At 37.8% G+C, this 26338-nt stretch overlaps 1 protein-coding gene across 1 annotated transcript in view; it reads left to right on the forward strand.

Annotated features, from left to right (window-relative positions):
• PAPPA2 (pappalysin 2) overlaps window positions 1-26338 on the forward strand; it is a 475277-nt gene that overhangs the window by 249684 nt on the left and 199255 nt on the right. Inside the window, exon 11 of the mRNA XM_006887711.1 lies at window positions 3847-3993. Within this exon, the coding sequence (XP_006887773.1) occupies window positions 3847-3993 (147 nt within the window). The remainder of the gene's footprint in view (window positions 1-3846; window positions 3994-26338) is intronic.

The following is a 26338-nucleotide window of genomic DNA, read 5'->3' on the forward strand; positions in this document are numbered from 1 at the left end:
CTGTCATCCTTATTCACTGCCCAGCTCTCAGATGCATAGCAAATAATTGCAAAGACCGTGGCCTGAATCAGGGGCACTTTAGTCTCCAGACTGACATCTTTGCACTTCCGCACTCTGGAGAGGTGCCTGATAGCAGACTTTCCTAATCCAATTAGTTTCATGATTGTTGTTATGTTCACACTTTATTAATTGCACTTGGATTTTGTATTTAAGAGAATTCATTTTAAAAGAAGAAATAGAAACAATAGTCAGAAAACCTAGGTTACATCACTAGATTCACTGTTACTATAACTAAATAATGTTTGGCAAGTCACTTAACCTCTTTGGGTCACAGTTTTCTCTAATTTAAGAGGAATGTTAAGAGTTTACTATCACTGAAGAAACCCTAGAGTTAATACTAAAAGTAAATAGGTGTTCAATTTCCACTGTATGTTTATATACCTAGATAGGACCCCCTGGATACTGTATGATGTTATACCAAGGACTTCTTCCCCTCCGTTTATTTTTTTCTAAATTTGTATTTATTTTGTTGAAAAATATACACAACAAAAACATACATCATTACTGCAGTTTCTGCAGAATTCTACAGAATTCTATAGAATTCATGAACATATTGATTAGATTCCTTAAGTTGTAGAACTATTCTCAATTTTTCTTCCCTAAACTATTCCTCCCTAATTAACATCATTCACTGCTACCTAAGTTTCCTATTAATCTTTCAATTTGTCATCAGTTTGATCCCATATAGTTAGTCCTTAAAAAAATAATAAAGCTCAAGACAGATGTAGTTTACTCATTAAGCTGAACTATTGTTTCAGGAGATATTTTTGCTTGAGGCTTTAAATTTGTTTCAGGGCAATATTTCCAGGGCCTTATCTGCCTGTCATGGCTCTAGAAAATGTAGAATCTTTTAAGAAAATTAGAAATTCTTTTCTGCACCTTCCCCTTTCTAATCAAGATTCTTCTTTGTAATCTTTGATCAAAATATTCAATTATGGTAGCTTGGCATCATCTAAATCTTTTAGTCTCATCTTAAGAGAGGTAATTGTTTATGGAGGCAATTAGCCACACATCTCATGTATTCCTCCAATTCCTAACTCTCACCCCACAGCTGCTTCACATGGTTTGAGTCAATTATTATAACTTGGAGAGCCATTTGCAAGCATGTAAGATTCTAGGCACTACACAATGAACTAGAAGACAGAATAGAATCACTACACATATTATTAAGTCCATTAAACAGGATAGCCAATGAACACATGACCCTAAACTTCTAAACGAAAAGATCAATTCTCATTAAATGATTGGTTGTATATAAGCAGCCTGAGAAGTTACATCTTTTTTTTTTTTTGCTGTAAATCTATCTGTCACACTGTTTGCCAACTCAACAGTTTTTTTTAATCTGCAGATTTACTGAGAGCAATTTCAATCATTAGCTGTACAGCCCTACCTTTAATCAATGCAGTTTTTCTAATGCTATTTAACTTATCTTTTTCTCCTTCCCTTTATTCCTTGTAACCACTAATAAACTTTGATTTCTATACATTTGCCTTATCTTGTCGTTTCATATAAATGAAGGTATATTATAGGTCTCACTTTAGAATAACCTTATTTCACTTAGCATGATGTCTTCAACCTTGCTATCAAGATTTCATTTCTTCTACTAATATTCTTTTGTTATCGGTGAACTACTTTGTTTACTCAATCATCTTTGCACCAATGACTTCCATGAATTATACTTAAATATTAAAAATATGTAGAGCTTTTGAGTATCATTCTGGATGTTTCAATAAAAAAAATAAATGCTTGTCATTTGTCTAAATATTAGGCAGTATAGTTTTCTTATAAAACTGAGATTTAGTCCTCCAAGATTTTAAAGTAAGGGTAAAAATAATTGAATAAATATCAGGGGACACCACTAAGAACACTGAAGAACCAGCAATAGTTGTAGTTGATGCTTCAGTTTAAGGAGCTCATCAAGGACTCAGGTGTCTGAGAGCTTCTGGGCCTTCCACCCTTGGCTTAAAGCTTTCTTCTTTCTGCTCATAAAATAGCTGTTAATTTCTAGTTATGAAGTCAGCACTTCAAGCAGTAAGGAAAAGAAGGCTAACAGGAATTGAAACATGCTAAATCTAGAGTTCTTTTTATCTCTTCCCCACTGTTGTTGTTGTTGTTGTTGTTGTTATGTGCCGTCGAGTCATTTGCAACTCATAACGACCCTATGTACAATAGCCCTAAACCCTGCTCTATCCCGAGCCAGTCTCACTGCCTCTGACACACCCATCCCAATTACCCCAGTCACTGAATCAATCCACCTCATAGAGGGTCTTCCCCTCCTGTGCTGTCCCTCCACCCTACCAAGCATGATGTCCCTCTCCAAGGACCTGTCTCTCCTTACAACATGTCCAAAGTATGTCAGACGAAGCCCCAGAATCCTTGGCTCCAAGGAGTAGCCTGGTTTAACCCTCTCTAGGATGAATCTGTTTTCTTGGCAGTCCATGGTACATTCAATACTCTTCTCCAGCACCACAGCTCAAAGGCGTCAATTATCTCCACCACTATCTAATATTTTCTATGAATCAAGGTGACTGTAAATAAGTGTAAACACACCCACATTCCCCCACCCACCCACACACGCACAATGGTAATTTAGCAAAACAAATGAAAAGGGTTTATTGAGATAAACTATGCAAAGGAGTCATGGTTTCACATAGAGATAGATTATGTGAAATAGTTAAAGAGTAAAGGAAAGGATGAGGGAAGGGGAAACTACCCCCAGGCAGTCAAGGGTGGACCCAAACCTTTTTAGCAGGCAGGCAACAGAAATAAGAGGGCCGCGCCTAGGAACCTGTGGGATCAGTTGGGGTTTGGATCCGTGGCAATCCTGAGGAGGGGGCTTCTTCACCTTGATGCATCTATTTTTAATTCCCTTCTTGTTTCCTGAGAAACCTTGCTTTTGGTCTTCTCATATGGAAATTGGGGTTGGGGGTTGGAGAGAAAAAGAGACAGGGACCAACCAGGTAACAGTTCTATCACTTGGTAGGGAACAGGTGGATGCTCGCTGAATCTTTCCTTTTTAATTGAGAGAATGCAGTTTTTCCAGATGTTCAGCAGTAGGGATTTTTACCAGCATCTTTCTGATCAGATTCAGGTTACTTCATCCTTTGATGTAAGGGAGTCTGTACATCAGCATGTTATAAATTGATACAACCTTGAACAAAATTGGGGTTTGTTTCATGAGAAAGAAAGAGAAAGTAGATATGGATAGGCAACTAGCCATGTCTGCCACACTCTCTCAACCTAAGTCTGGAATCTTACTTCAAGAGTCCTGGCATCCAGTGACAGGAAGCCGGGACCGTGGGGAGCTTCTGATTAGTGACAGCCCTCTGAAGTGGCTTTGTAGTCTAGCTGGGTTGTCTTCCCTAAGTGAAATGGAAATGATTTCATGGAGTGTCACTGCTTCAGCCCCTTTACCCAGCTGAGTGTTCAGTGGCTCCTTGTCTCTGTAGATCACTCCTAGAGCAAGTTGATCATGTGCTGTAAGGATCTAGCATCATCACCGACAGATGTCCATGGCTAATCCTTGAGCTGTGGCAGGATATTCTTTGAACAAGTCCAGAGATAACAGGGAGCTGTCATATATGATCTTCTATCCTGGAAAATTGAGCTTAACAGAGCATTTAGAAAGTCTTCTCCATTGAGAATAAAATTTCTGTCAGTAAAAGGATCATTAAACACCCAGAAAGGGAGGGAGGTGGGAGAAATCTTTCTTTGTTAGAGTGCATTTTTGTCTTTACTTTATTTCTCACCTTGTATACTTAATTTTGGGTTGAAATTATATTTCAGATTTGCACATCATACCAACCAGATTTACCTGAACACCAGCCCCTTACTAGCTGGTTCCCCTGTGCCAGTGAGGGAAATAACGTTCAGAATAAAGGGCGTGAGCAGCCAGAAGGAGGCCTGGAGAAAGAAGAGGAGGTTTGGCTCAAAGTAAGTGTCCCAAACAGCTTCTCATGAAGGCTGTGGATGTATTGGGGGGCGGGGGGAGGATTGGGGTAGGGAGGAGCGGGGAATACATTTGAATGGATAACCAGGAAATTTATTTCTGTTATCTCAGAGTTCTGAATTTATTTTAATTTCTTTTGAAATTTTTTTATTTCTTTAAGTAATAATTTTATCAGTTTATAATATACACATAGAAAAGTGTACATATTGGAAATGTACAGTTCAGTGGGCTTCTATAGACAATACCCTTTCCAATCACTACCCAGATCAAGAAACACAGCATTAAAATCCCCCCCCCACACACACACATTCTCTTTCCCTTAATCTTTACCCATCAAAGGTATCCATAACTTTTATTTCTGTCATCCTTGGTTAATTCTAGCCCTTTATGGAATTTTCAATAAAAATATAAAATTTCTAGTACCAATTCTTTGCATCTGATTCTTTTTGGATTTTTGTTCAGCATTGTATTTGTGGATTTCGTGTTGTTTCACTTAACACCAGTTAAGTGTGCTCATTTCCATCGCTGTGGTTTATTTCAATGTATACATGTATCACCACAATTTATTGATTCATTCTAATGCTGAGAAATAATCAGGCTATTTTCAGTTTTTTCACTATTATGGATAGTTCTGTTATGAGTGTTTCTGTACATTCCTTTTGCTGAATATATTTAAAATGCTAAGTTTATTTGTGTGTAGATATATGTATATCTGTTTTGCATTTACATAGATATTAATGAGACCTGGAAACTTTTATACATATATTTATACATATATTATTCATTTGAAAATCCTTTTGTTTGTGAAGTGCATTCTTAAGTCTTTCACTTTTCTTTTGATTATCATTTGATATTGTCATTTCTTCCTCTCTTGTATAATTTCTTTATAAATGATAAATATTAATCTTTTTTTAGAGATATATTAAATAATATCTTCCAATACTCTTGGAGAATTAACAGATATGATATGTCTAGCAGAGGATGACAACAAGTTGCTCCTAGAGACAAGGAATTTGAGGCTCAGTCTCATATCCTTTGGACATGTTGCCAGGAAGGACAAGTCCTTGGAGAAGGACATCATGTTTGGAAGGTTGGAGAGACAGTGCAGCAGAGGAAGAGATTGGATGAGTTCGATTGACACAATAACTGGAATCATGAAAGCAGGAGTATCAGAGACAATGAAATTGGGTCAAGATAGAACCAGGTTAAGAACTATTGTGCATAGGGTTGCTATGAATCATAGTTGACTCGATGGCACATAACAACAACAGCAACAACAAACACTATGACTCATCTTTTCTTAGTCTTACTAGTATCTCTAGATGAAGAAAAGTTCTACTTTTTAATGAAGTTCAGTTTATCTTTTCTTTTGTGATTGATTTTCTCTTGCCTACTACAAATACTTACTTTTCTATATTACTTTATAGAAATACTACCATCTTTGTAGATCTAGGAATAAAATACCTCTGGAAATCTTGCATATTTTGTGATGTAGAAATAAAAATTTCCCCACCCCAACTAAATATTTCTTTTCCCCACTACACTGCCCTGTGCCATTTTTGTTAAAAGTCCATTATATGGTTGTATATGTCGTTGTTAGGTGCCATTGAGTCAAGTACGACTCATAGCTACCCTATGAAAAAAAAGATCTGGACGTAGTTCTGTCCTGAGCCGTCCTACTTTCTGACACAAAAGAGCCCATTGCAGCAGTCACTGTATCAGTCCAACTGGTTGAGGGTCCTCTTCTCCTTTGCTGATCCTCCACCCTTCCCAACATCATGTCCCTCTCCAAGGAATAGCACCTCCTAGCAACGTGTCCAAAGTATGTGAGGCAAAACCTCATTATTCTGGCCTCCAAAGGGCATTCCGACTGTACCCTCTCCAAGACATATCCATTTGTTCTCTTGACTTTCTATGGGATGCTCAATGCTCTTCTCCAACACTGTAACTCAAAGATGTCAATTATTTTTCCTGCACCCTGCTCTTTCTGTGCCAATCTCACTGTCTCCAACCCACCAACCCCTATTATCCCATTCACTCTCTCAAGCGTGACATCCTTCTCCAAGGACTGGTCCCTCCTTGCTACATGTCCAAAGCATGTCAGATGAAGCTTCAGAATCCTTGCCTCCAAGGAGCAAAAAATGGTTTAACCCTCTCCAGAATGAACCTGTTCGTTTTCTTAGCAGTCCATGGTGTATTCAATACTCCTCTCCAACACCACAGCTTAAAGGCATCAATTCTCCTTCTATCATACATAGTCATTGTCCAGCTCTCTGATGCACAGCAAGTGATTGCAAAGACCATGGCCTGTATCAGGTGCACCTTAGTCTCCAGAGAGACACCATTGCTCTTCAGTACTTTGGAGAGGCCTCTAACAGCAGACTTTCACATCACAATATATCTTTAATTTCCTGGCTGCTGGTACCAAGAGTCAACACTCTTGATTGCTGATAGTGGAGCCAAGCAAACTAAAGCTGTGAACAATCTCAATCTCTTCACCATCCATATGGATGCTGCCAATTGGCCCAGTGGTACAAATCTTTGTCTCCTTGATATTAAACCTCAATCCATATTGAAGGCTGCAGTCCTTGACTGTCTGCAGCAAGCACTTCAGGTCCTCCTCAGTTGCAACAGGCAGAGTTGTGTCATCTGCATAACACAGATTGTTGATGAATCTTTCTTCAAACCTGTTGCCACACTTCTCATACAGCCCATCCTCCCAGATAATCTGTTCTGGATATAGATTGAAAAGGTATCGAAATAGAATACAACTTTGGTGTACACCCTTCCCAATTTTGAACCACACAGTGTTTCTTCCTCTGTTCTGACGTCTGCCTCCTGGTGCAAGTATAGGTTTCACATTAGCATGATCAAGTGTTCTGGGATTCCCATTCTTCTCAGAGTTAGCCACAGTTTGTTGTGATCCACACAGTCAAACACCTTTGCATAATCACTGAAACACAGATAGACATTACTCTGGTGTCCCCTGCTTTCAGCCAAGATCCATCTAACATTAGCTACAATATCCCTAGTACTACAGCCTCTTCTACACCCACGTTACACTTCTGGCAGTCTCTGTTGATGTGCTCTTCCAGTTGTATTTGGATAATATTCAGCAGAATCTTGTTGCATGTGATATTAATGATATTGTTCAATTATTTCCACACTCTGTTGGATTGCCTTTCTTTGGAATGGGGACAAATATAGATGATAGAGATAGAGAGATATAGAGAGATAGAGATAGAGAGATATACACACACTATACACTATTGCAATGTTCTAGAACAATTGTTGTACAATGTTGTGGGAGAGAGGATATTTTCCTTATTTGTGCAAGAAAGACTTGTTAATACAACTATTATTCAAATATCCATTCCTACTTTTAGAGCCAAAGAAAAGATATTGAAAGTTTTTACCAAATCTTGTAGTCTGACATTAATCAAACATATGATCAAGATGTGTTAATGATAGTTGGTGACCGGAATGCAAAAGTTGGAAGCAGTGAAGAGCGATGTTGTTGTTGTTAGGTGCCATCCAATTGAATAGACTCATAGTGACTCTATGAACAAAAGAAAACCCTGTTCTCTCCTGTGTCATCTTCGTACTTCCTAACACACAAAAACCAATTGCAGCAGGTGCCATATCAATCCACCTGGTCAAAAGTCTGCTCTCCTTCACTGACCCTCCACCCTTCCTAGCATCTTGTCCTTCTCCAAAAAATAGCCCCTCCTAGCAACATGTTCAAAATATGTGAGGCAGAGCCTCATCATTCTTGCCTTTAAAGAGCACTCCGGCTGCACCCACTCCAAGACATATCTGTTTGTTCTTTTGGCCATCCATAAGATGTTCAGTGATCTTCTCCAATGCCACAGCTCAAAGGCATCAATTCTTCTTCTGCCATCCTTATTTATTATTCAGCTCTCAGATGCATAGCAAATTATCAGAAAGACTGTGTCCTGAATCAGACTCACCTTAGTCCTCAAACTGACACTCCTCCTCAGTAATTTGTAGAGATTCCTAACTGTGAAACACAGGCTTGGTAATATAAATGAAACTGGATATAGAATTATTGAATTTTGTATTTTTAATAGTTGATTCATTGCAAATGACCTTTTTTTAAAGACACAAATGGTGATTTTTGCACATGGACCTCACCTGATGGGCTGCATAAGAATGAGATTGATTACATCTGTGGAAGGAATCGTTGGAGAAGCTCAATATCAGCGGTCAAAAAATAAGCAGGTGCTGACTAAGAGTCAGACCATCAAATACTTATGTGCCAGTTCAAATTGAGGCTGAAGATAATGAAAATGATCATGAGAATCCAGATTTGACCTTTAATCTATTCCATCTGAATTTCAGCATCATCTTAAGGATACGTTTGAAGAGTTTTAACACCAATGATTGAAGACCAGAGGAGTTATGGGAACAGGTAAAGGATATCATCCATGAAGAAAGCATTAGATCCTTACAAAGATAGAGTAGAAAGAGAAAACTAAAGAAGATGTTAGAAGAGGCTCTGACATGGAAACAGCCCAAATGTCCAACCACAAATGAATGGATTGAGATGGTACATTCATGCGATGGAATACTATACAACACACAGGAGTAATGAGTTTATAAATTATTACCTAACTTGGGGGGGATTCGAGAGCATTATGCTGAGTGAACTAATTCAGTCTCATGAGGAGTGGGAAAGGTTGGAATCAGAGGGATGAGGATGTGCAGGCAAAGGGGAGATTAATCTTTGGGTTGTACAAGTTGGGGGGGGGTAAAGGAAATTGAAAGAATTTGTTCTTGAAAACAATGTATTCAAATATTGTAAATAAAGTAGTAGAAAAAAAAGATGCTATAAAAATTGCACTAGAATGTCAAGAAGCCAAAACAAAGGGTAAATATGCCAAAGTAGAAGAGTTGAACAGAAGGCTTCAACAGGAAGTTCAAGAAGACAAAGCAAAGCATTACAATGGGGAAAAAAGCATTTATAAAAGAAAGCTGGAATTGGTGAATAAAAAGGGAAGAACTCACTCTGTATTTCTTAATCTGAGAAAACTGAAAATCAAATTTAGGCCTTGAGTCACAAGATGCATGGGCAATGTACTGAATAATACAAAAACCATCAAAAGAAGATGGAGGGAACATACAGTCACTGTAACAAAAATAACTGACTGGCAGTGCAAAATTTTAGGAAGTACAGTATGAGCAGGAGCCGATGGTAATGAAGGTGGAAGTGGAAGCGGCCCCAGGAATTGATGTATTACCGATTGACTTGTTTCAGTTAGCAGATAAAGCTCTGGATGTGCTCACCAGTCTATGTTAGGAAATTTGGAGGACAGCTCTCTGGTTAGTGGGCTGGAAGAGATCCATATTTGTTTCCATTACTAAGAAAGGTGATCCAACAGAGTGTGCAAACAATCAAATTATATCATTAATATCACATGCAAGTCTGAAGATCATTAAAAAATGGTTCGAACAGTACATAGAAAGTGAACTACCAGAAGTTCAAGCAGGGTTGAGAAGAGGCAGTGGCCCCAGGTATATCACTGTTGATGTCAGACCTTGGCTGAAGGTGAAGAATACCAGAAGAATGTCGATTTGTGCTTTATAGACTATGCAAAAATATTTGACTGTGTTGATCATAACAAGTTTATGACTACCATTGAGAAGAATGGGAATCCCAAAGCAGTTAATTATGCCCATGCAAAATTCATCCCCAGATCTGGAAGCTGTTGTTTGGCTGGAACAAGGGAACACTACATGGTTTAAGAAAGGAGTGAGTATTCTCTCTCCATACCTAGTCAACTTTTATGCTGAGCTAATTATTTGAGAAGATGGACTCTATTAAGTGAAATGTGGCATCAGAATATGAGGGAGACTTATCAGCAACCTGTGTTATGCAGATGACACAAAGTTGCTTGCTGAAAGTGAGAAAGACTCAAAGTACTTTTTGCAGAAGATCAAAGAATACAGACTTCTGTATTGATTACAACTCATGGTCAAGAAGACACAGACTGTTGCCACTGGAACTATAGGCAGCATCATGATAGATGAAGAAAAGACTGAAACTGTCAACAACTCCATCCTACTTGGCTCCACAATCAACACCCTTAATACCAGCAGTCTGGAAATCAGAAGACTTATTGCATAGGTTGGGAGAAGAAGTGGCATGCACTTCTTAAACAACTTGCCTCTGGAAACTCTATGAACTTTGAGAAATGATGATAGTTATAGAAAGGCTTCATGTGTTTTGTTCATAGGGTCCCTATGAGTCATGCATGACTTGATGGCAATCAACAACAACAACATTGCACTAGGAAAGTCTGCAGTTAGGAGCCGCTTAAAAATTATTGAGGAGTAATGATATCAGTTTGAGGACTAAGGTACATCTGTTTGAGGCAATTGAATCTCATCATTTGCTATGTATCTGAGAGCTGAACAGTGAATAAGGATGACAGAAGAATAATTTTTGCCTTTGAACTGTGGTGTTGGATAAGAGTACTGAAAATCCCATGGACTGCCAAAAGAACAAACAAATATGTCTTGAAGAGGGTGCAGCCTAGAGTGCTCTTTGGAGGCAAAGACAATGAATGAGGTTTTACCTCACATACTTTGGGCATGTTGCTAGGAGGGACATTTCCTTGAAGATGGACATATTTGGAAAGGAAAAGGATCTTAGAAAAACCTTTGACCAGGTTGGTTGACAAAGTGACAGCTGAAATGGGCTCGAGTGTGTTAGGAAGTATGAAGAAGGCACAGGATAGGACAGGGTCCTATCATGGGGTCACTATGGGTCGTACTCAACTCAAGGGCACCTAACAGCACACATATGGATTTTTATGTATTGTTATTATTGTTATGTGTTGTCAAGTTTCCTGCAACTCATAGCAAACCTATGTATAGCAACTCTGAAGCCTACCCTGTCCCGAGGCAATCTCATTGATTCTGACACACCTACCCTGCATTGTCCCAGTTACTGTATCAAATCCATCTCATCCCTCATCCAGAGTCTTCCTCTCCTGTGCTATCCCTCCACCTTTCACACTCTATAATACAGACTTACTTGTTTTCTTGGTGGTCCATGGTATGTTCAAGACTCTTCAGCACCACAACTTGAAGACATCTATTCTTCTGTCATCTTTAGTCATTGTCCACTCTGATGCATAGCAAGTAATTGAGAAGACCATGACCTAGATCAAGTGCACTTTAGTCTCCAGACTGATTTTGTTGCTTTTTATTACTCAGGATTAGATTTCCCTGACAGCAGATTTCCCCAATGCAATTCATCTTTGATTCTGTATTTTAATCTGTTGCCTTTATTGATTATGGAATATTTTCAATGAGTATAAACATTTCATATTATAAATTCAATAACACTCATTATATTTTAGATTATTTTAATTATTCCTGATGTTTTGAATCTCTATATAAATCTTAGAATTAGCTTATCAGTTCACATACATGCATATAAATGCAACTTAGACTAAGATTTTATTGAGTATCTAATTCAGTTAGAAATTTTCTAAGTTAGCTAGGAAACATAAAAAAGAGTACAAGAGTTCTTTTAAAAAATAATCTTCTTGTAATTAGAGTTTTCTAGTTATTTCTCCAAATGCTTAAATCTTCCTTAATTTCTGTGTCAATTTTATTGTTTCCTAAGAAAAGGGTGTTGAATTTTATCAACTATTTTCATCTATCTCTATTTACATGCTCCCATTGTTTTCCTCTTGATTTATTGAGTGTTAGTTTACACTGGTACAAATTCAAGTCTTACTTAACTGGAGACAGAATTAGAGGTTATATATCATTCTTTGTGAATGGTTTTGGATTCAGGTTCAGAATATTTTAAGTGTTTTGTTATTTATTTATGTTCATTAGAACTTGACTTCTACTTTCCCTTTAATGTTTTGTCAGGTTTTGCAATCAAAGTTATATTTGATTCCTAGAAAAATTTCAATGTTTTCCAATTTTCTGAGAAATTTTATTCAAGGTTATTGTTGATTTTGGAAGTAGTCACTAAGGAATCTATCTACACCTAGATTTTTCTTTGGGGAACTATTTGAAACCATGGATTGAAGTTGTAAAATAAATTTTGAAAATTTTTTATATTTCCTTTTTTCTTGTCATTTTTGATGATTTGAGCTGTATGTCTTTTTTGAGATATTCACTCAGTTCTTTTAAAGTTTCAAATTTTTGGCATTAAAAGCATTATTTAGTTGAAAGGTGATCTCTTCTTAGGGGTATTTTTAGTTCAAAGTTTACTAAGTACTCAAGATACTGATTTCAGAGAATTCCCCGGATCTCGGCTGGTTTATTAAGTCTGGTTTAGGTAGGTTTTAGGGGAGTTTTTTAAAAAAATATTTTTAAGTTTTTCTATAAATTTCTCTCAATTTATCTTAAACCATCTATTACAGACCTATTCAAGCAGTGTACAGTTGTAGACAAGTACCAGCTAGGTCCTCTGCTCTCTGGAGAGGTGAAACAGTGGTTCATGTAGGTGATTGTTTTCTGTTTTTGAATTTTCAGTGTCCTCCTTTCACTTTCCTCCAGGAAAGAGACCAATAGTTGTAGTGCACTTAGGAGTCATTAAGTTAATTTAAGTTTTAAATTAATATGTATTTTTAATATTTCTAGGATCTTTAGGACTTGTGATTTGTGGCTTCTGTCTTTTAGTAGGCCTCCAGGACACAGCCCAATCACTGCAGTCCCTCCTTCTGCACCCTCCTTCCTCTTCTTCCTAGCTTCATTCACATGACCTTTCCTTGTAGTTTCCTCTGCTCCTGCCATCAGCTCTGGTGGCACTGACCAAGCCTGGGGAGCTTTTGTGCTCTTGGCTGCAGCAGTAATGGTGGAAATGGAGGTGTCTGCACATGTTCAGAAATCAGCAATGCCATGGGTGGTGGCAACCAGGGCCACTACTGGCAGTTGAGCTCCTGTTGTTGGAGTTGTTATTAGACATTGTCAAGTCAAGTATGACTCATAACGACCCGACAAACCACTGATGTGAACAGGGCCCTATCCCATAAATACCCTCACAATCTCTGACTCACTCAGCCTGCACATCTGGCAGGTCTCTGCTGATGTGCTTCTCCAGTCATTTTGGGGTCATTTTCAGCAGGATCTTGCTTGCATGTGATATTAATGATACTCGTCAATCATTTCCACACTATATTGGGTCACCTTTTAATTTGAATGGGAACAGATATGAATCTCTTCCAGTCAGGTGGCCAGGTTGTTGTCCTCCAATTTCTTAGTACAACTTTGTGAGCACATCCAAGGAAGCGTCTGTTGAAATACGTCAATCAGTATGCCATCAATCCCTGGGGCATTGTTGTTTTGTTTTTGACAATTCCTTCAAAGCAGCTTGAACTTCCTCCTTCATTACCACAGGCTCTTTGTTTCATGAAATTCTTCTGTGCCAGCCAATTCTTTCTGGTATACTGACTGTGTACTCCTTCCATCTTTTCTTGATGTTTCCTGGATCATTCAAAATTTGCCTTCAGCATCATTAAGTATTGTAACTTGAGGCATGAATTTGTTTTACAATTCTTTCAGCTTAAGAAATGCTGAGAGAGTTCATCTCTTCTGATTTTCGAACTCCAGCTCTTTGCACATTTCATTTCACTATAATATGTTGCTTTTCTTCCCGAGCTGCCCTTTGAAATCTTCTGTTCAGCTCAACATCTTGATTTCTTCCTTTGCTTTTACTTCTTGGTGCTTTACTGAAATATTCAGAGTCTCTTCTGACATCCATCATGCCCTTTTCTTCTTTCTCCATCTTTGTAATGACCTTTTGCATTCAATATGGATGATATATTCTTGAAATTCTTTCATAGCTCATCTGGTGTTCGCTCATTATTATTATTCAAGGCCTCAACCCTGTTCCTGAGATGGTCTTTAAATTTTGGTGGTGTAGCCTCAAGTTCAAAATTTATTTATTGTGAATTTGATTTTCTTTAACTTCAGTTTGAACTTGCATAAAAGCAGTTGATGATCTGATCCACAATCATCACCTGGTCTAGTTTTCACAGCTGATGTTGAGCTTCTCCTATGATTATGCTCACATATGTAATCAATCTGATTCCTGTGTAGGCCGTCAGGTGAGATCCAGGTGAATAGTTGCCATTTGTGTTTGTTATAAAAGGTATTTGCAATGAATAAATCATTGGTTGCATAGAATTCTATCATTCTTTCTCCAGCCTCATTTCTGTCACCAAGTTCATATTTCCCAACTACCAATACTTCTTCCTCGTTTTCAACTTTTGTGTTTCAGTCACCCATCATTACTAATGTATCTTGGTTGCATGTTCTATCAATTTCTGATTGCAACAGTTGGTAGAAGTCATCTATATCCTTCTCTTTAGCACTGGTTGTTGTTACATAAATTTGATTGATAGCAATATTAACATATCTTCCTTGTATGTGTATCGTGTCATTAAAATATTGCATTTCAAGATGGATGGTCTTTTTAACTATGAATGTGATTCCATTTTTCTCCTCATCTTTTCATTTCCAGAATAGTAGATCATACGACTGTCTGGTTCAAAATGACCCATGCCAATCCATTTCATTCCACCAATGCCTAGTTTGTCAATATTTATGTGTTCCATTTCTTCCTTAACAATCTCCAATTTTCCCACATTCCACATTCCAGTCATTAAGTCTGTTTGCAGCTATTCCTTCTTCTTTGTGATTTCCAACATGAAGGCTCAGCCTCCAGTGCTATATCTGCTAGTTTAACCTAAGTGTGCTCTGTTGTACAGAGAGTTTTCAAAGGCCAGTTATTTTAGGAGTAGATGGCCAGTCTTTCTCCCTAGTCTGTCTTATTTGGGTGCTCAGCTTTAGAGCAATATTTAGCAGACAAGTATTTTACTCAAGAGTTCTTATGATAATATGCCTGTAACAGATCAGGTGTTGGTCCCAGGGGCCCACTCCTTCAGCGCATGTGTTTTGTTCCCACCCTCACCCCATTCTGCAACTGCTCTTGTAGTTATATGCTGTCAAGTCACCTGCAACCCTATGTGCAGCAGCTCTGAAGTCTACCCTGTCCTACTGATTCTTTCACAGCAACCCCCATTGCCCCAATTACTGTATCAATCCATCTCATGCAAGGTCCTCCTCTCCTGTGCTTTTTCTCCACCCATCTGAGCACTATGTCCTTCTCCAAGGACATGTCTCTCCTGACCACATGCCCAAAGTATGTGAGATGGAGCTTCAAAATTGTAGCCTCCAAGTAGAAACATGCTTTCACCCTCTCTAAGACAGACCTATTTGTTTTCTTGCCAGTCCATGGTATGTTTAGGACTCTTCTCTGGCACCACAGTTCCAAGGTATCAATTCTTCTTCTTTTTTTTTTATTAAATTTTATTAATTTTAATGAACATTTACAGAGATTTTGGATTTCCATTCATTCATTGTTGCACTATTCAATTCTTCTTCTGTTGCCAACTACTCAGCTCAATTCTCTCTCCTACTTCTCTGGCACTTCCTATCCTCTCTGGCTTGATATCTCTGCCTCTCACACCCTCTATCCTCTCAATTTCTCTTCACTCCCCTGTAATATTGGTGTTCATGGCATAGAGAGGAAGTACACCTGGGGGAATGTTTATCCAGCAGTCTCTACGAGCTTCCAGGCAGGAGGTGTGGTCCAGGCCAGAGCTCAAAAAAATTCTAAAACCGAGTTTATTTCAATATAAATCAGTAAGCGGCCTCATGTGTAGTAAGTTTGTACCATGTTCTTCTTTAAGTGATACAGGAATAATAATAATAATAATAATCTTTGTATGAGGGGAAAAAAACCAAAACACCCAAGAAACCAAAACCAAACCAGCTCTGGTGGTCTAATGGCAAGAAGCTGCACTGCAATCCTGAAGTCACACGGTTTGAGGCCACTAGCTGCTCTGGGACAGAAGGATGAGCAATCGCCTCCTGTGCAATTAACTGCCTCTGAAAACATACTGGAGGGTCAGCTATGGGTCAGCTCCAACTCTATGGCACACAATAACAAGAATATTTAGTTTGCATAAATCAATTACTTCACATGTATGATAAAGTTAGCCAATGGATGAATACCAAAGAAGAACTAATGCCTTTGAATTGTGGTGTTGGTGAGGAGCATTGATTAGATCCTTAACTGTCTAAAAGAAAAAACAAATGTCTCTTGGAAGAAGTACATCCAAACTGACTTTAGAAACCAAAATGTAAAGCCTTTGTCTTACATACTTTGAGCATGCTATCAGGAGAGGTCCATCCTTGGAAAAGGACATCATGCTTGGAAAAGTGGAGAGTTCTTGAAAAAGAGGAAAATCCTCAAGGAGATATAATGACATAGTGACAGCAAAAATGCACTTAAGCACAGCAGAGAGAGTAGAGATGGTGCAGGATGAAGCAGGGCTTGGATTTGATTCTATGGAGTCACTGTGAGTCTGAGCTGTTGAAATGGCACCTAACAACAACAACAACATTGTTGGTGAAAAACCAAGAAAATAGACCAATGGCAAACAAGAATTTAAAATCAGACCCATGCATAAAATCACAATGGCACCACAAACTAAACACTTAAATTATGATGTTGAAAAAATGACTTATTATAATTTTAAAAGTGGGTCCCTATTGATTATGCAAAGGCGTTTGGCTGTGTGGATCACAACAAACTGTGGCTGACTCAGAAGAATGGGAATCCCAGAACACTTGATCGTGCTTACGTGAAACCTATACTTGGACCAGGAGGCAGACGTCAGAATAGAGCAAGGAAACATTGCATGGTTCAAAACTGGGAAGGGTGTATGTCAGCGATGTGTCGTATCTCTGTTCAGAATGGATTATCTGGGAGCTGGGCTCTATGAGGAGAAATGTGGCATCATGATTGGAGGAAGACTCAACAATCTAAATTATGCAGATGGCACAACCCTGCTTGCCTAAACTGTGGAGGACCTAAAGCACTTGCTGAAGAAGGTCAAGGACTATACCCTTCAATATAGATTGAAGCTCAATATCAAGAAAACGAAGATTCTCACCACTGGGCTGATTGGCAGCATCATGATAGATGGTGAAGAGATTAAGATTGTTAACAACTTTAGTTTGCTTGGCTCCACAATCAACACTCTTGGCACCAGGAGTCAGGAAATAAAAAGATGTATTGTGATGGGAAAGTCTGCTGTTAGAGACCTCTCCAGAGTACTGAAGAGCAACGATGTTAGTCTGGAGATGAAGGTGCACCTGATACTGGACATCGTCTTTGCAATCACTTGCTATGCATCAGAAACTGGACAGTAGCTAGGGATTATAGAAGGAGAATTGATGTCTTTGAGCTATAGTGCTGGAAAAGAGTGTTGAATAGACCATGGACTGCTAAGAGAATGAACAGGTTCAACCTAGAGAGGGTTAAACCAGGCTTACCCTTGGAGGCAAGGATTCTGAAGTTTCATCTGACTTACTATGAACATGTTGTAAGAAGAAATCAGTCTTTGGAGAGGGATATCATGCTTGGAAGGATGGAGGGACAGCACAGGAGAGCAAGACCCTCTATGAGATGAATTGATTCAGTGACTGGGGTAATGGAATAGGTGTGTCAGAGACAAGACAATTGGCAAAGGATAGAGCAGGGTTTAGAGCTGTTGTACACAGGGTCTCTAGGAGTCTCAGGCCTCTTAACAGCACAGAACAACAATTTTATATGAACAAAAACCAAATTCCAAATATGTTAAAGCTTGAAAAGAAAATCTATAAAGATAATATGAGAAAATGAAGAAATGTATTTGAAATCTGAGAAAAACTACTATATTTAACAACAATAAACATTAAAGAGGACAGTAAGATGATAATCTTTGTATAAATTATCTCTTACATAAAGTGGTATGCTTTATCCCAGTAAGATTCAGAAAAATGCAAGTGAGATACCACTTCGTTCTCATTTCATCTTTTAAAAGTTTAGTAAGAAGAGGTTATTTGTTTCTAATTATAATTCATTGTACTATGAACTGTTTTATCATAACAGGAAGTAAAAATTCTCCAACTGGAATTACTTTCACGTAAATAAATTAGCTGCCTCATATATTTTAGTTTTGTCCCCTGTCCTTCCTCCAAGTAATTAAGAAAAACCCTTATTTTATGGGTTATTTCCCTTCTTTTAATAACTCAGGAGCTAGCCCTACTTACCTACCTCTGTTCTGTATCACAATTAATACTATCAATACTTTCTTCATTGCCAAAGTTGTTGTTTGTTATCATAGAGAGATAGCTGACCCTCCAGTGGGTTTTCAGAGACACTTAATCTTATGGGAGGAGATTGCCCATCCTTCTGCCGCAGAGTGGCTGGTGGCCTCGAACCATGTGCCTTCAAGATTGTAGCACAGCTTCTTGGCACTAGGCCACCAGAAGCCCTAAGGACTATGATCTCATCATTTATTCATACATTTGGCAGGCATTTTTAAAATTATAATAAACAGACTTTGTGCTTGGTGCTCAACAAAAAACAATGATTACATATGATTACTGACAATTCCTTAAAGTTCATAGGATGGAGAGATATTCATGTAAACCAGATCAGTGATGTGTACACTATGATAAAAGCCTGAATTAAGCATGAAATAAATTATACTAGGTGAGACTTGAGAGATAGATTAATGAAAAGATTGATAAAGAAAATAATCCTTGAGCTAAAACTTCAGTTTTATATTTCTTAATGAAACTGAGCAGAGAGAATATTTATAAAGAAGGAAAGACATAAGTTCTCATCCTGGGATATTATAAAGAAGTGAAAACTTTGTATTATGGATTGATTTTGTTCCCCAAAATACATATATGTAATGATAAAATCTAGAATTTAGACCTCTAAAAATTTCAAGAAAAAGGTGCACCTGATCCAGGCCATGGTCTTATCAGTTGGGTGCTCTGCATATAAGAGCAGGATATTGACTAAGGTTGGCAGAATAAGAATCAATATCTTTCAGTTGTGGTGCTGGGGAAGAGTATTGAACATACCATGGATTGACAGGAAAACAAACTGTCTGTCCTGGAGGAGTGAAACTAGGTTGCTCCTTGAAAGCAAGGATTTTAGAACTCCATCTTCCATACTTAGGGCATGATTCCAGGAGGGACCTGTCCTTGGAGAAGGACATCATGCTTGGAAGGTTAGAGGGTCAGCAGAGGAGGGAAAGACTCTGGCTGAGCTAGATTGACACAGTGACTGTTGCAATGGGGTCTGGTGTGTTAGTGATGGTGACGTTGGCTAAGGTTAGGACAAGGTTTAGAGCCATTGTTCACAGGGTTAATGTGAGTCATAGTTCTGTCAAAGGCACATAACAACAATGATAAAATGATAGGGAGCGCCAAGGGAGCTCTCATTTGTTAGTAGTCCATTGGGAATTAAATTGTTAACCCAAAGATCATACATCTCCAGCAGCTGTAAACCACCAGTAGCTGTAGAAAGATGGGTAATCTCTTTCCATTACAACAGCCTCAGAAACACCATGGAAAATTGCTATGAATCAAGCCAAAGGTGGGTGATTTTCATCTGCAGCCCTCAGGACTGATTTTAATTGTTTTTGGTCATTCTTCTAAGCAGTATAGCACTGGTCTGTGCTTTGCTATACAGAGTTTGCTGTGATGCTGAACACTGACACGAAAGTGTCAAATACAGTAATGATTACCCATGGCAGACAGTGTTTGGTGGAGCTCCCTGATTAAAACAAGCTTGGAAGCAGGAGTGGCATCCACTTCCAAAATAGCTTGCCTCCAGAAACCCTATGAACTTGGAAAAATGATGAAAGTTATACAAGCATTCAGGTCTTTCGTTCATAGGGTTGCTAGGAGTCATCTATGACTTGACAGCACTTCACAACAACAATGAGAGAAGAGAAAATCATACAACATGGAAGGTTTATAATAAACTAAGCTGCTGCAAAAGGATCAAGGATGAAGTATAGCACCCTTAATCCCATCACAGTCTTAAAATCCAATATAAAGGGAATTTGTCTGTGTTATATAGCCTATATTAAGGAGGGAGAAGGGAGCAGAGTGAGGGAACCTCAATATTACCAAGGGGAGAAAAATCACTGGGAGTAGAGAATGTCTGTTTGGAACTAGCCTCTACACTGGGAAGCTCCTTGATCCTAGGAAATGTCAACACACATAAAGAAATTGCCAAAGAAACTTGAACATACAGATATTGAAGAAATGGACTTTCCTCCAAAATCAGTGGAAAGAGGATACTTTCCCTGGAGGTAGCACCCTGGATTTGGACTTCTATCCTTCTTAACTGTAAGAGAATACATTCCTGTTTGTTAAAGCCTTTTGCTTACAGTGTCTCTAGTATATCAAAAGTCTTCTTTTGGTTGTTAAGTGCTGTCCAGTCACCTACAACTCAGAGCAACCCTATAGCTCTAAACCCTGCTCTACCCTGTGCCAATTGTATTGTTTCTTACACACCTACCTGCATTGCCCCAGTTACTGAATCAATCCATCTCATCGAGGGTCTCCCTCTCCTGTGCTGTCCCTCCACCCTCCCAAGCATGATGTCCCTCTCCAAGGACTGGTCCTGCCTTGCAACATGTCAAAAGTATGTGAGACAAAGCTTCAGAATCTTTGCTCCAAGGAGCAGCCTGGTTTCACTCTCTCTAGGACAAACCCGTTCTTCTAGCAGTCCATGGTATATTCAATACTCTTCTCCAGCACCACAACTCAAAGGTATCAATTCTCCTCATCATCCCTAGTCATTGTCCAGCTTTCTGATGCATAGCAAGTAATTGCAAAGACTACGGTCTGGTACAGTGACACCTTAGTCTCCAGACTTACATCATTGCTCTTTAGTATCAACACTAGACTAGTATGACTAAAGTCTAGTATATGCATATGTGAAAGAAGACTAAACAGGAGAATCTTATCTGAGATAGGCTTATCTCTGGCTTTCTATGTTCAGTGAGTTTTCAAGTCCTTTTTGATCTATTTGTTCTTTATAGTATTTGTAGCATATAATTTAGGACATTTGTGTTCTATAGCATGTATAAGCATGTCCATTGCAGTGTATGTATCTATCCTAAAAATGAAGATGGCAGTAAATGAATCTCTAAATGCCTCCACGATATAATATTTTGTTTATATTAAACAATAGGTATGAAATAACGTAAATGTTTTGTATTTGGTGGAAATATGATCAACAGCTATGACCCATGTGCCAAACCTGGCCTACTTCTTTGGTATAGACTGTGAACAAAGAATGACTTATATATTGTCAAATGATTGAGGAAAATAAAAAGAAAAATACCAGAATGCAATCTCCACATCCACAAATATAAATTGATTTGAACACAACCTTGCTCATTTGTATATATATATACACACACACGTATACGTATATGTATACGTATACGTATATGTATATGTATATGTATATGTATATGTATGTGTATATATATGACTTCCATCATGCTATATTAGCAGACTTAGATAGTTGTGCCAAAGACCATATATAGCTGACAGACCTTGAATTATTTGCTTTCTGTCATTTACATGGCGGGTTTGCTGACCTTTAGTATAGAAGAAGAATCACAGACTTCTAAAATAGGTTAGATTCAAATTTGGATCCTATCTGCATTTTTTTATTAGCTGTGTTCTCTAAAATTTTTTAAAAGCCCTGATTCCTTTTAGAGTGAAGGAAATCAGATCTCTAGACATGAAATCAAATCCCATAAACATTTTATCTGGAATTGTTTAGTGTCTGGTTCATACTAAGTTTCAGTAAAGATAATTTTTTTCCCTGTGTCAAGTGTTTTTATTGTTGTTGTTGTTGTGCACCGTCAAGCCCAAACCAAACCATCACTGACCCTCTAGCATGTTTTCAGAGACAGTAAATTACATGGAAGGAGACTGTTCATCCTTCTCCTATGGAGCAGCTGGTGGATTTGAACCACATGCTTTAAGGATTGTAGTGCAGCCTCTTACCAGTGGGCCACCAGAGCTAATATTTGAGATACCATCAATTGAATATGCATTGCAGTTTTTGATGAAAATTAAAAAAGGAATATTTGAGTAGTAGAAGACAGATGAAGAAAGGGAGAGAATCATGGTTAGCAAGCTTTAGGCTTTACGTAGTAAGGATTTCCAGGCAGTGATCTGTAATTTACAACTGATGTGGAGGACCCTGCTATTTAAAATGCCATGAGCATGTGGTGGTTGCTGTGAGGATTGCTAACCAGTCCAGCTTGAGTGAGACTGTTCCTAACTGGAGACCTTTTAGGACAGCCATGAAAATAAACATGAACATATGATTTTGCATATGTTGATGGTTTCCCTGTGAAACCAAACAATGAATAGTTACTGAGTTTCTGCTTCTCAGATTGCTTCATTTGTTGTCTATAGTGCTTAAATTCAAAGCACATTCTGCAAAGGATCAAGCCTCCTTCCTCTTCCTTTATCCTCCAGTGGTGCCTAGGGTTTACCTTATGCACCTATGAAGTAGCTTAAAAGATGCATTATCTTCAAAAATTTAGAAGAAATTAAAAAAAGAAAACTTTCTTTCATGTTCCAACTATGCTTTGTTTTCTTGCTCATGCCACACACTCCTATATATATCCCCAGATCAAGATGTGACATATTTCAGACACTTAATTATTTTTTCTTTTTATTGTGATTTTAATGTATGCTTGCAGAAAAGTTGAATTTTCATTCATTCATTAATGCATATTTTCCTTCCTTTTTTCTCTTCCCCGTTCCTCAATCCACTTTAATGCACCTTTTGTTCCAGATTGTTGTCATACATATAATGCCTAATCAAAATTCCTTTCAGATATTCCTATCCTTCATCTGTTCTAGTACAGTATTTACTCTCTAGCCATTCTTTTTCTATAGTCCTTGCACCTTGTATCAATATTCTTTTATAACAATAGTCTTATGCCGTATTTGTTATTTTGTGACAGATATTTCACGCAGCATAATGTCTCCCACCTAATCCATGATGTGTAGTGTTTTACAAGTTCTGTTTTTCAATGCTGCATAAGATTCCCTTGTGTGAACATACCACAATTTTCCTATCCATTTGTTAGTTGATGAGCAGTTGGGCTACTTCCATCTGTTCATTTTTGTGACTAGTACTGCAATAAACCTGAGTGTGCATACATCTATTTTCATCTTGGCTTTGGTTTCTTTAGGGTATATTCCCAGTAGTGCGATAGCTTGGTCAATATGTTTTTATTTCCAACTTTTTGAGGAAGCACCAAACTTCTTTCCATAGTTGTCCCATTTTACATTCCCATCAGCAATTAATGAGAGTTCTAATTTCTCTACATCCTCACCAACACTTGTCTTTTTCTTCTCTGTTGAACTTTGCTATTGTTACTGGGGTGAGATCATATTTCACTGTTGTTTTGTCTCACATCTCTCTGATAACTAGGAATTTTGAGCATTTATTCATGTATTTGTTGGCCATTTGAATTTCTTCTTTATTTATATCTTGTGCCTATTTTGTGATTGGGTTATTTGTTTTTTCTTGTTAAGGTACTGGAGTGTACTATAAATTTTGGATCTGAATCTCTTATCCAATATGTTATTGCCAAATATTTTCCCCAGTCTGTAAATTTCCTTTTTACCTGTCAGAGATTATTTTTTATGTTCATAGGGATTTAATTTTTAGAAGGTTCCATTAATCAATTTTGTCCTTTCCTGGTTGTAGGCTTTTTGTTATGCTTAGAAGTCTGTTCATGCTGTAGATCAGGGCTTCTAGAGTTGTTCCTACTTTTTTTGTGTTTTTCTTTTTTGTTTTCTAATGAATTTTATAGTCTTTGTTTTATTTTTAATTCCCTGATCCACCTTGAGTAGGTTTTTGTGTATAGTGTGAGATGCGGTTATTGCTTCAGTTTTTTGCAGATAGTTTTCCAATTTTACCAGCGCCATTTGTTAAAAAGGCTGTCATTTTCCCACTTAACTGATTTTGTCTTCTTGTCAAAGATCAATTGACCATAAGTAGATGAGTTTATTTCTGAGGATTTTTTTTTGTATTCTATTCCATTGATCTATGTGTCAATTACTGTACTTGTACCATGTACATTCCTGATTTCAAATCCTACTACATAGCCTTGGTAATCAAGACTTAATGAATTCTGATTGATCAAGGCAACATAGGGTGAAGGAATATGTGTAAAATTTTATTCTTAAGCAATATGGAAAAGATACTTGGAGTTTTTCTTAATCTTTGATCTTTCTTCACAGATCTTTCCTGTGTGTGAAAAAGAAAACAATTGCCTTGACAAACTCTCAGGGCTATTGTAAAACCATATTTCAAAAGTGCATGAGCATTCACTTTGCAAACTAAATAGCTTTCAAATCTATTTTTTGCTGGAAACAGTAGCAACAATATAATTATATATTATACATATATTATGCTGCTGTTGTTGTGTGCATCAAATTAATTCTGACTCATGGCAGCCCTATATAGCACAGAGTAGAATTATCCCATATTGATGGCAGTAGTCTTTAATATTCAGGTCCTCTTGTTTCAGCAAATAAGGTCATATATCATTTACATGTCACAGGTTGCTGGCCTTCCTCCAATCCTGATGACAGCATCAGGCGTTTATATAATCTAGTAAAACAATTAGCAAGGAAGACTAAAGAAGAACTGGTGCATTTGAATTATGATGTTATTTAAAAAATCTTGTGTATGTCTTGGACTGGCAAAATGAACAAATCTGTCTTGGCTACAATACAGCCAGAATGTGCCTTAAGAGTGAGTATGGCAAGGTATTATCTTGCTTTCTTTAGATGAGTTACCACAGATTGGAAGGATCCGTTTATTAAGGAGAAGGGCATCATGTTTGGTAGAGCAGAGTCAAAGAAACAAGGAAATACCTTCAATGAAATGAATTTGTATAATTGCTGCAACAATGGACTCAAACTGAACAAAGTTACATTCTGTTATATGTAAGATTGCTATGAGTCAGAATCAACTAGACAGTATTTAACAATCCAACAGAACTGCCCAATAGGTTTTCCAAAATGATAGTCTTTAAAGAAACAGATTTATAGATCTTTCTTTCACAGGCTGGCTAATGAATTTAAACTAGTGACCTATGTTAGCAGCTGAACGATCAATGATTGCATCACCAGACCTCCTCATATTTTATGTTACATAAAAGAAAATCCTTATATTATTGATTTATTGGTTCAAAAGTAGGAGAACCTAAGAGAGACAAGTTGTTTCAATGTATGAGAACAGAAATCGTAGTAAATATTTCTGAGCAAGTAGCATTTTGGTAAACCAAGGACTTTGAAAATATTTTTTCAAGGCTAATGTTTTCTAGTACATTTGTTTCTCACTTGTGCAATAAATTTGTCTCACATCCATTATACACAAATCAAATTTATCTAATGAATCAAGATTAAAGTATGCTAGAAGAAACACTAAATGCTCAGAAATTCTCAAAAAACTTAAAACAACAACAATTAGCCAGCCTGTATTGGAAAACCACTTTCTATTTTATGTTATGTCATGTGTATTTATACATAGGTCCTGTGGTGCAGTAGTTAGGTAATTGGTTACTAAACGAAAGGTTGATGGTTTGAATCCACTGGTTGCTTCATCAGAGAAAGATGCTGTTGTTGCTTCCATAAAGATGGTTAATGGGTTGTTACTATTGTGTTCTGTGCTGTTGACTTGGCTCCCTGTTGAATCCTGTGCCACAATCTCAGTTGTTAAACCCATTGTTTTAGTCACTGTGTCAATCCATGTCATTGAGGGGTTTCCTTTCCTTTTCTGAACTTCTACTTTTCTGAACATAACACCATTCTCCTGGAATTTGACACTCCTAATAACATATCCAAAGTATATGAGACAAAGGTGTATTATCCTTGCTTCTACACAACACCATTATACATCTTCCAAGTCTGGTGTGTTTGTTCTTTTAGGAGTCCATGGGATATCCAATAATCCTCACTGACACCACAATTCAACAACATCAGTTCTCCGTGGTCTTCCTTATTAATTGTCTAACTTTCACATGTGTGAAGCCATTTAAAATATCATGACTTGGATTGTTGTTAGGTGCCATCGAGTCTAGTATGACTCATAGCAACATTATGAACAGTAGCATCCCAAAGGCAACTGGTGAATTTTAATCCTGTGCCTTTGGGATTACAGCGCAGCTTTTTACCACGAGGCTACTAGAGCTCCCTATCTTTTTTTTTTTTAAATGTTGTTGTTAGGTGCCATTAAGTTGAGTATGATGCATATCGACCCTATGAAAAACAGACCTGAATTTTGCCCTAATCCTGTGCATCCTCATACTTCCTGACACACTAGAGCCCATTGCAGCAGTCACCATTCCAGTCCACCAGGTTGAG

Source organism: Elephantulus edwardii, unplaced genomic scaffold, assembly GCF_000299155.1.
Source record: "Elephantulus edwardii isolate Elephantulus edwardi_28Jun2011 unplaced genomic scaffold, EleEdw1.0 scaffold00061, whole genome shotgun sequence".
Lineage (NCBI taxonomy): Eukaryota > Metazoa > Chordata > Mammalia > Macroscelidea > Macroscelididae > Elephantulus > Elephantulus edwardii.